Genomic DNA, 10,929 nt, shown 5'->3' on the forward strand with positions numbered 1-10,929 from the left:
AGCCCCCGACACGTGCCTCGTGCCTGCGTGGGGCAGATTTCCCATAAGGGCGGCTTCGGGTCCTGGTGCCAGGGCAGTAGGGAAGGGGCGAGTCTGAACACCCCTGCCCCGAGGCCCATCCGTCTCCCCCAGCTTGTAGCGGGGCCGAGCACCTGCTTGTCGGGCAGCACCACCGGGGAGCGAGTGCAGGCCTGTCTGCCCGCCCCTCCCCTGCAGCAGTTTCCCTGGTTGGCGTCCAGGGGGTGGTGGGCGCTGGCCCACCTGCGACCCTCGTTTGCAGCCTGGGACCCCCGCGCTGTCCTGTTTGCTTTCCCAGCAAGCAGCTGCTTTCTCAGCGACCTCCTGGGGCTGGTCCCGTCCAGCCCTCGTGTCTGACCGAAGTCTGCGCCCCCGCCCGGACTACAGGTCCCAGCACCCTCCACGTCTCGCGGTACGTGGATGCCCCGCGAGACTTCCGCCTCCACAGAAGCCGCCCCGCCCCTTCCGGCGCGGGCAGGCGCAGCGGACGCGGGTCCATGGCGGCTGTGGTGTCCCGCTGCCCCGCAGCTCCCCCGGCCCGGTAGGTGTGGTGTCCCCGCCCGGCGCCTGTTGATGTCCTTCCGCCGCGCCGTGCTCGTGTTGTCATGTCGATGACGTCATATCCCCCTCGCTGTGCTGGTGTGCTCCGGACTCTTGGATCGGAGCATCGGGCTTGTGATGTCATGCCGGTGACGTCATATCCCCAGTAGGACCCCCACAGGAGGTTTCCACTGGGGGGCCCGGTGACAACATGTACCCCCCTTTGTTGTGCCAGAGCCACATCCTGGTCGCTGGCGTGCTCCAGAGCCTTAGGAGCCTAGTGCTGAGCACCATCTGTGATGTCATATCTCCACCTCCCCCGCCAGCTGTGCAAGGACTCATAGGAGGTTCCCGGGCAGGCACTGCTGCGGTCACATCACTGCCATCTTTGTCCCTGGCGGAGAAGCAAGGGGGAGCTACCGGCTGGCGTGCCTGGGGGGGCTTGGGCGCCAGGGGTCCGCGTGCTGCAGCAAGCTCTAGGGGCGCACGCTGACGCTGGGGTGTGTCCCATCTCTGCCAATGCTCTTTGCCTTCCCAGGTGACGCCGTGTCGTGGTAGGACTTCTCGTGGAGCAGTGTCCGGCCCGTGGCCATGGCGGCCCGGCGGCCCGACGTTCCCGGTAATGTTCTGGCCTTGGCGCAGCTGGTGTCCGCGGTGGCATGTGGGTTGGCCCGGGCTGTCCCCATCCCTGCCCTAGATGGGATGCTTGACGCCTTGTGGGCTCCACTTTTGTGCTCTTGGGGTTCAAACTGTGCTAATTGGCAATTGCCTGTTCCTGCAGCCTGGTAAGCCACAGTCAAGTGATGGTTGTTGTCCACGTTGGCTGGTCATACCGACTGGCTCTGGAGAGATTCCCAGACCTAGGAGGAGGTGGCAGAGCATGGCCCATGGGCACTCGGGGGCAGAGCCCTCCCTGGGACCTGCCTCAAGAGCAGCCTGGGCAGAGGGGCCTGACTCTGCCACAGCCCTGAGCACTGCCAGGAGGACTGAGTGTGGCCTGATGACTAAAACACCCAGTGTTGGCTTCTCCTTACTCGTGTGCAAGAATAACACCTACTTTTATTGGCACTTGCGTGTGCACTGGGCTTGTCTGCTCGGCTGCTCTTGTGGGGGTGTAAAGCAGTTATAGACTCGTGACAGGGCTTCTCTCCTGGATGGGGAGTGGGCTCCCAAGTCTCGGCAGTGTGACTGACAGTGCTGCCACCAGAAGCTGAGAGCTGTCACCTGGCTGCCAGTGCACTAGTGTTATCTTCCTGTGTGAGCTCCTGTGCTGTTGTGTGGGGATACCCTGCTTCTCTGTCCCAAGTGAGACTTGGGGCTCCTGTTTAGTGGCAGGATTTTTGGTAGCTGTTGGAGAACTCTGTAGATCGGGAGCTAAATCGTAACTGCTGGAAGCATTGTTGCTTCTGTTGGCTTTTGGCACCTCGAACTGGATGCAAAGCAGTTGCGGTTGTCTTGTGCTCATAGGACCGAAATCTCCCTTCTCTGGTTGGAGTGAGGCTAGTCCAAAATATCTTCTGGCATCTTGCAAAGGGGCACAGAGTTCCCAGGAGCTTCTGCAGCTTTCTGATGAGACTGCCCTGGGACAGCAAATTAAGAACAAGAGACCTGTAACTTGCACTAAGGATGACTTGGCATCCACAGGAGACTTTCCTTGTGATTTACATTTCCCTGGTAACAGTCTCTTGGTTGCAGATGCTCTCGGTTCTGTAGGTCCTTCACGAGGCACGTGGTGTTATGGGAGATGTTGCTGCAGTGAGAGGCTGCAAGAACAAGTGTTCCTACCGAGTTGGTGTGTGAAATGTCCCAGGCATGTTCCCTTGTGAAAGCTGCCCTCTCTGTCCTTAGCTATTGAGCACAGCTCTGGAGGGCTTCTAGGAAAGATGTCCCTGCCAATCGGCATGCACCGGCGGGCGTTCAGTTATGATGATGCCCTGGAGGACACGGCACCGATGACTCCTCCCCCTTCAGATATGGGCTCCAATGTCCTGTGGAAACAGCCAGTCATCCCAGAGCGCAAGTACCAGGAGCTGTCACAGGTATGCTCTCGAGTGGGTGAGGAGCTGCTAGGGAGGGGGCAGCTGGACTCTCTGGGGGAAAAAATAGGAGCTCTTTGGAGCTGAGTGTCCAGCTCCTGTCTAAAACTGAGCTGCCGAAGTGGGTGAATGCTAGATGCTTGCAGCCTATTAAAATAGCCAGGAGAGGTTAGGAACTGAATTCCAGTCTGGGAGATGGGTGAAGAGCGAGCAAGGCGGTGACCTTGCCAGAGCTCGGCGTGATGCTGGCAAGGAATTGAGGCCTTTGATGCCAGTCCTAGCACTTGCTTGTAAACGCCAGACACTAGCAAATGGCTTTCTCTAAACAGCAGCTGCAGTTTGCCACCAGAGCTGACACTTCTGCCTGTGCCTTGGGCAGGGATTTGTTTGCCTTTTCAAGGCAGCTGCAGTCTGAGCATGCCCATGTCCTTTTGAAAGGCTTCACTATGGTTCAAAAAGGCTCCTCCTCAGCAAGGGCTGTCCAAGCAACGTGAACCGAAGCCCCCACACTTCAATGTTTAACCAGTGCATGAGGCTCTCTGAACGCTCTGACTTGGGCACAGGTTGCAGCTTGCACCAGTTTCGGGGTTAACTAAACTGGCCCAAATTGCTCTCTAGTCTGGAATAAGTGCCCAGACATCTGCTACCCTGGCTGACGGTCACTTCCAGGGACATTTTGAGTAGATGTTTTGAGCAATTAATTGTAGCAGGAACAAGCATGCGGCTCTGGAAGGAGCCGAACGAAGGGATACCTGGGTATCTGTTCCAAAGGGCTCCTGTTTCCTGAGTTAACCAGCGAGAATTCAGCAGACCCAGTCACTAGACTGTGGCTTAAAATGGTAGAGCTGTGGTTCAGCTCAGGACCTAACAAGGCAAGTTACTGGAGTAGGGGCAGGGGCAGTGGCAGGACTGGGGTGCTCTGAGCTTAGCCCTGGTGCCAGTTTGGGTTGGTGCTGCTTGACTAGCCCTGGCACAGTCCCTGAAGAGGTGCCCCTCAGGAGGAAACCCTTCCCCAGGGGTGGTGGGGGGCCTGTCTGCTGCCCTCGGTTAGGAGGTAGGAAGGAGTCTGTGCTGGTATCCTTTTATGTGCCTATTTCTATTGAGACTGGCATCTTGAGGAGCTGGTTTTATTGTGTAAAGCAAGCTGTGGGCTCCTGTTATAAGCATGTCAGTGTGTCTACAACTGCAGCCCAAGCCACAACTTGCAGCTCTTGGCTTCCTTGCATGTGTGACTGTAATGGCTGCAGGGCAGCTCCTAATCAGGATGGTGGGAAGGGGGTTGCACTCCAGAGCTAACTTCCTCCCTTCTGTCTCGCTCTACCCCACTTACTCTGCGCAGGTTGAGGAAGGGGAGACTAACAGCTACCCACCTGTCCTAACCCCTTCATCTTCTACTGAGAGTGTGAACAAGGCCCCTGTGGTGAAGGCCAAGGCCACTTACATCATCATGAATTCTCTCATTACAAGTAAGAGCTCTTCAGTCCCTAGTAGGCGAGCACAGGGTGGTGGGGTGGGGGTGAGCACTGGGTTTATGTTGCACAGCTCTGCTGCCTGTGTGAGCAGGGGCTTTTTGGCTGGTGTCACATAGACTTAACTGCATGGTTTGTTAATGTGATGGACTCCCAAGGCTGTGGGAGGTATTAATAGACTTAGGCAAGAACCCACCCTCAATCAGGGGTTGGAGGCAGAAATCTGACTCCCCCACTGCAGTGGGTTGGGCATGGAGTGGAGAGGGAGGAGTGGAGAAGCAAGCCTTCATGTGCATCCTGGGCTGCAGTGGTTGTCTTGTGGCTGCCCAGCTGGGAACACCAGCCCCCTGACCGTGTTTGCTGATCTGTCAGCCTGGCTCTAGGTGGAACCAGTGAGATTGGGAATGCCAATCCATCCAGCTACTGGAGTCTGCATGTGGTGCTTGCAGACAGTTGCATGTTTGTTGGCAGCTGTGGTTGTCATGGGGTGGGGGGGTGTTGAAGCCCCCTGGGAGAGCTCTGCAGCATTAGCATTGGTGTCTGCACTGAGCCAGGCCCAGAGCTGTGCTGACCTGCCCATGCCACCTCCTGTCTCTGATGCTGGAGGCAGAATGCTTGGCACCCCATCCCATGGGTCTTGGTATCAGGAAGCTCCCTGAAGAGCACTTGAAGTCTTGTCAGAAACCTGATGCCCTAGAACATGAGCATGGCAGAGTATCTGACCAGGCTGACACAGGTGGTGGCAGAGAGCAGCTTCTGTGAGGATGAAATCGCACCTGGGAGTCTTAACACACCCCAGCGGCTGCAATGTTAGAAGCTTTGTCTGCCAGGAAGGGAGGCCGGTGTACTCAGCCAACCTCTTCCCCCTTATAAGCCAGGGAAGAACTGTCTTCAAGTACGTGGTGTGTCTGTTCCAGGAGAGTTCACCCAGTCACTGGTGTAAACTGGGTTTGTTCTCAGCAGGTACTTTAATAGCTGGGGTCCCTGGAAGGGAATTCGAAGCCCGGTCTGACTTTTCTGGGGCTGTTATTTCAGGGGGCTGTGATTTTTTTTTTTTTTTTTTTGGGGCCATCTGGTTGTTGGTGTCTGTTGTGATAAGAACTCGGGCGATGTGGGTGTCTTGTGCCCTGTTCAGCGTGGAGGCAGCAGGTGGTGACGCTGCAACGTTCGGGCATGGAGGGCAGAAGCCGTGGTGCTGGGATGGCTCTTGCTGCCCTCGTGCTGCTTCTCTGAGGCCGTGCGGCCATGTGTGAATGTGTTGTTTCGTCCGTTCTAGAGCAGACTCAGGAGAGCATGCAGCGCTTTGAGCAGCAGGCAGGGCTGACTGATGCTGGATACACTCCCCACAAGGGCCTCACAGCAGAGGAGACCAAGTACCACCGCGTGGCCGAGGCGCTTCATGTAAGGCACCAGGCTTCCTCGCTGCCCCGGCGTTCCCATAGCTCACGCATGATCCATCTGGCCCAGTGCTGGGCCCCATTTGCATGTGGAAACTGGGAAGGGCTTGCAGCACTGCGTGGAGCCTGGTCCTCTGGTCATGCCCAGTAGCGCTCCATTGTCAGCTCTCTGCTCAAGTAGCCTGTCTCGTCTCTGCCAGTGCTGTGGGCACTGGGGCTACATTCTGTGGCCTTCCCAAGGTGGCATCCTCCAGGGCTTCCTGGGGGTCTACAACAGTTCTGTTGTTTTACATAGCTGCTGCTAGTTGCGAGTCCTCTGTCCCCCCTCCCTTCCCAGTACTGAGTGGGGACAGTGACCTTGCTCTGCAGCACAAGGGAAGCCTGCTTTTGGTTCTCGACTCCTCGAGAAGTGGTAGGGCCGCTCTGGCCTCTTTCTCCTACCCATTATGAATGCCTTCTCCAGGGAGGGAGCCAGTATCTCCCCAGGCTCAAACCCCCTCACCAAGGCTCCTGCTCTATTCTGGGTGTGGAGGGAGTTAGTTTTTAAGCACTCACTACCACATAAAGCACCCAAGAAGCTTGGATTAAAACGACATAAGCTCAGTTCAATCAGCTTACTTGCTAGCTGACAGGCCTTGTGTAACTTGTCTTGCTGAAATGAGTCGAAGGTCACTGCTTCTGCCCTGGCTTGGCTCTCGTGGTGGTTCAGTGCCCCTGGTCTCAGGCAGGATGCGGGCAGCTGGTTGCAACCAGCAGCATCTGGGAATCAGAACTGCTTGGGTGGCATCTGTGCCACATGGCTGATGCAGAGCGTGGCAGGGGCCTTGCTGGCCTCTCAGGATGATGCTTTCTTGCTGACCGCATGACCACCCTGCCCCGGAGTCCCTCTCCCTCCTGCCAGCAGTGCCCAGAGGTCTTGGCTCAGCCCAGAAGGTGGAACACGGCAGACTCTTGTTCTGCTCGGCTGCACTAAGAGTCCAGAGGGCGGTGGGCAGCTTTGGTTTTAAAACAGGACGGAGGAGATTGGCTTCAGCTCTTCCACCAAAACTGCCCAGCTGTTGGCTTTGTTGAATTGGCTGCCGTGGCAGCAAGGGATGGCCCAGGACTTGGGTCACAGCCCTCCCTGGTGGCCCTGCTCTTCCCTGTTTGCTGGGGCGGGACAGTGAGCTCCCCTATGGGTGTGGGACTGCACTTTGCACTGGAGTAAAGGGGACAGTGCTGTGGCTCCTTGGCAAATTGCATTCCAGCAGCTCAGGGTCCAAGGAAGCCCTTAGACCCTTCCTGGGGACATGGCTAGCTGTTCTTCAGCAGCTCCAGCCCCCCTAAAGGCAGGTTTAGAGTGTGTGTGGGGGGGGCAAGTGCCTGAAGCCCGAAGGGCTGGGGGTTCTGAGCAATTCTAGACAGCCCTGCTGCACTGCGGCCTCCCTGAGCCGGTGCCAGTGGCCTGACCATGCTAAAGCCATGTTTTTGACGTGGCTGTTAGCCCCAGCTTCCATCTTATCCCTGAAATGCTCTAGGTAACTGAGCTCAGGTCAGGCTGGGGCACTGGTGCTCAGTTCGACCTGGGGCACTGGTGCCAAGACTGGTCCGGGTGCACAACAGGCCCTGGTGAACAGGGTCTGTCACCCTTGGTTCCAGCCTTGGGGGTGATGCTCAGTGTGGTGGCTGTAGGTGGGGGCTGGAGGGGGAAGCAGGGTGTGAATGAATTGACTGGTACTTCTGCCTGGCTGTGGCTTCTCCATCTAAACCTCATGCTGCCCTTGTTTTTCTCCTGGCCCCCCGACAGAAGCTGAAGGTGCAGAGCGGAGGGGCAGCTGCCAGAGATGACTGTCAAGCTTCCTCCACGCAGTCCTCTCCCAGCAACACTCCCCATTGCTCCCCCAAGCACAAGAACCGGTACGTGTCCCATGGGGTGGCCTATGCCCTCTAAGCAAGGGAGCACTCCTGTTAGGCTGGAGCTGCTCCCAGTCCGCCTCTTGCCTGGCATGAGGATGTTTCCTCACCTGGGTAGAGGCCTGGGCCTTTTGTGGGGACCCTGTAGAGAACCCAGCGCTCCCAGTTCTGTTTGCCTGGAGCTGCTGGAATGTGTTGTGCAAACTTGGGTGGGGGGGACATGGGTAGGGAGCAACAGGTGGGAGGAGATGCCCTGAAGCAGAGTGGCAGCTTGATGCCAGCTTCTGGCCAGCTGTGTCAGCACAAGCCTTCTCTGTTCCATGTGCCTGAATGCTGCTCTTCCTTCAGAGGCTGGTTTAGCCAGGCCCCCTCCACCGCCATCCCTGGCCCAGACTTTGTCTCCATGGATCCCGCTGGGGGTGACCGAGACCGTGCAGCTGCTGAGAAATGGAGCTTCTTTGGACCCAAGTCTGTGCAGAAGCCCAGCTGTGACCCAGGTACACCACTCTCAGGGGGCCTCCCCTTTCCAAAACTGCTGGAAAGCAGAGGAGAGCGTGAGCTGGGGCGGGCACAGAGGCTTAGGCTGGCTTCAGAGCTTGGCTTCCTGCCTCCCTCCTGTGGCTTGTTACCAGCTGTCCACTGAGGTCTGAGCCCCTGCTGAACTTGGGGTGTCCAGGCTGTCCCTCCCAGGTCCCCAGACTTTACCAGGTGGCTGAGAACAATTTCCAGCCAGGCTGGGAGCATCTACAGCAGTGACCAGGGCACTGGAAGCTGTTGGCTACCAGTGCCTGGCTCGGGTGTAGCCTGTCAAACTTGAGTTCATGGCAGGTACTCTGTTCTGCTCCTGCAGTACTGTTCCTGCTGGTGAGGTACCTGACCCCGGGGCAGTGTGGGAGGCTGCCTGGTACACGGGACGGGAGCTGCGGTCTGTCCGAGGTGGGCTGGCTGGTGTCCAAGCGCCATGCCTTTTACCAGCTGTCATGTCTTCCCTTAGGGGGCTTCACTGTCCAGCCGTACAAGGGTGCCCAAAAGCCGTCCCCAATGGAGCTGATCCGTGCCCAGGCCACTCGCAAGGCAGAGGACCCAGTTACCTTCAAGCCACCCAAGATGGACATCCCAGCCCTGGAAGGGAAGAAACAGCCCCCTCGGCCGCACAACTTAAAGCCGCGGGACATGAATGTGCTCACGCCCACAGGCTTCTAGGTGCACAGGATCACCGAACTGCAGTGTCCTTCCAGCTTGGCCCTGGGGAAGCAGCAGCCCCTGCTCTCCAGGGGCAAATCCCAAATCTGTTTCCTTTCTAGAGAAAGCTTCTGTTTCGGCACTAAATCCGGAGATCCTCTGCACTTTGCATTGGTGCCCTGCTTCTCCATAGAGCACGGGACCCCAGGGAGATGCACACTCCCTCCCTACCCCCCAAAACCACACCTGGTGGGAGGCTTTGGACTTGTGCACCTCTGCTTGGACTGCGTTGGCCTTCTCGCCTAGGCTTGCTGCCTCCTGACAAGGACCACAGCTTCCGCTGGCACATAGGTGGGGCCTGGGGCTGGAGTTGGGATCAAGACCTGGGCAACACACAGCAGTTCCCCTTTCAGGATCCTGGAGGGAAGCCAGCAGTTTCCTCCCTACATGGGGGCTGTAGGGGGTTTTCCAGCCAGCACTTGCTTCTCCGTGGGGTTCTCTTCAAGGGGTAACAGTTGGGCATGGGAAGAGAGCACCACATTGCTGTCAGAGGGCTTGGTTTTTCCAGGGGGGCCTGGAATGGGTGTCACTGAAACTAAACAGCGTGGGGGTTTTGGGAATGTTCCGAGTAGCCTCCTGTAAATAGGCAGGGGCTGTGGCAGGTCGGCGGTGTGCTGCCTTCTATTGGCAGATGCTGCTGACGGGTGGAGAGACCTGGAGAAGGCCTGAGCTGAGCCCTGTTTGCTGGGGTTTTAGACTTTCCTTGTTTTTGGTTTTTAAATGTGCATGGGGAACACTCCACCAGTGGAGGTAGGAAGGGACCCTTCAACCATTCCTACACCTGCCTGGACACAGGAGGGTGCTCAGTGCTGCCTCTTGGGTCTCATGGCTCTTGCATTCCCTGAGTGAGCAAGTGATGGTGGGGTGCAGGCCTGGCCCCCTGCTACAGCAGTGCAGTGGCAGCCCTGTCCTGGCCCATCTGGTTTTAAGCCCCGTCAGTGGGTGAGGCCCAGCATCCCTCTGCGCTTGAGGGGTAGCACAGCCTGTCCAACCTGAGCTACCCCTGCACAAGGCAACCCTGCTGCCGGGCCACTTCACCTTGGGCAGTGTAGCAGTGGTAGCCCCCGCACTCGGGCACACTGTCATGGCCACTGCTCGTCTCATCCCTGTTGCTCGAGCCCTCAGGCTGGCATTAATTTATTTGTGCTGTCTGTACTTGCGTCTCTTTAATGTGCCTCCATTGGGTTTGTTGTAAGAGAATAAAGACGCTTGTGACGAGGTGCCTGGCAGGTTGTGTAATGCTGGTTGGGGCCCACCTTGTACCTGGGGAAGTTGGAGCAGCTGCCAGGCCCCTGCCACAGTGGGGAGGGTCCCAGCAGTGTAGTGTGCAGGGAAGTACCCATGGCTGTCTTCTGCTTCCTCCTGGGAAGGGGAAGCAGGTGCCCACTTTATGCTACCTTGTGGGCTCTGGAAGCAGGATGTGGGTGAGACAAGTGTGGGGAATGGTTCCCCAATCCAGGGCGAGTGGCTGTTGTGGCGGAGGCTGTTCCTAGTAGTCTCCTTGTGTCTGAGGGGCCTGCCCCTCAGCTGTGTGTCCAGGGCTAGGCAGCTGTGTCCGGGTTTTGTATCCAGTACCTCTGCTCTGCCCATGGCTCCCCTGGGGTGGGGAGTGCTGTGCTTGCAGGTCAGCTGCATGGGTGAGTGGGGCCCTGGACCTCACCATGGCTGCTTGGCACTTGGGAAGTGCAACTCGGTTCTTGGAAATGCTTCTCATGTGTGACCAATCTGGACTCCACTCTCAGGGCTGACATGCTCTGCGGCAGTCAGTCTTTGGGGGGGCAGGGAGGGAACATGCACATAGGCTTTGACAGGTAGCTGAACCACCAGGCTTCTTCCTGGCCCTTTCCTGTGATGGGCTAGTGAAGTCTTGAGCTCTTCGGTGCTCTGGGGAAACCTGTTCACACAAGGGTGAGACTTCTACCCTCTGCCTGAAGCACTTCCAGCCTGTCTGAGACGGGTTCTCTTCAGGTGCCTCCTCCCACTGCCTGCCCCTTGCAGCCAGCTCCTGCCTCGAGAGGGGTCTTCAGTCTTAACCATACATGCCCAGGGCTTTTGCACTTCCCCAACTGACCAAGACTGAAGTTAGGCCAGGCCTCTGACCCAGCTCATTCCCCAAGGGGTGAGTAGCTGTGGTCCTGGCCCAGCTGGCCTGCAAATATCACCTTGCTAAGAGGACAGATGTGTCATAGCTGGAGGTAGATGGCACAGCCAGGATCAGAAAGGGCCTAAACAAAGCCATGGCCAAGAGCCCTATTGCCAACTGTTATACAGACACGCAGGGGTGTTCTGGTCTTTGGACTGAGGATGGTGACAGCCACAGATGGTATATCCAGA

At 57.6% G+C, this 10,929-nt stretch overlaps 1 protein-coding gene across 1 annotated transcript; it reads left to right on the plus strand.

The window, feature by feature from the left end:
• Nucleotides 1–473: 473 nt before the first annotated feature.
• KIAA1191 (KIAA1191 ortholog) lies at nucleotides 474–9,813 on the plus strand. Its single transcript, XM_090064971.1, has 8 exons — nucleotides 474–559; nucleotides 1,097–1,177; nucleotides 2,407–2,597; nucleotides 3,934–4,060; nucleotides 5,340–5,464; nucleotides 7,247–7,356; nucleotides 7,702–7,850; nucleotides 8,348–9,813. Exons 2-8 carry the CDS (start codon nucleotides 1,150–1,152, stop codon nucleotides 8,554–8,556), a joined length of 939 nt encoding a protein of 312 aa, XP_089921097.1. The 5' UTR covers nucleotides 474–559; nucleotides 1,097–1,149; the 3' UTR covers nucleotides 8,557–9,813.
• The last annotated feature ends 1,116 nt before the right edge of the window (nucleotides 9,814–10,929 follow it).

The sequence above is a fragment of the Crocodylus siamensis genome, chromosome 10 (genome assembly GCF_052110815.1).
Source record: "Crocodylus siamensis isolate JL-2025a chromosome 10, ASM5211081v1, whole genome shotgun sequence".
NCBI lineage: Eukaryota > Metazoa > Chordata > Crocodylia > Crocodylidae > Crocodylus > Crocodylus siamensis.

Bases quoted from the DNA above. Each gene is read 5' to 3' on its own strand.
- KIAA1191 (XM_090064971.1), top strand. From the start codon at position 1,150: ATGGCGGCCCGGCGGCCCGACGTTCCCG. The intron at 4,061-5,339 runs GTAAGAGCTCTT...CGTCCGTTCTAG, and splicing joins CATGAATTCTCTCATTACAA to AGCAGACTCAGGAGAGCATG. The intron at 7,851-8,347 runs GTACACCACTCT...GTCTTCCCTTAG, and splicing joins GAAGCCCAGCTGTGACCCAG to GGGGCTTCACTGTCCAGCCG.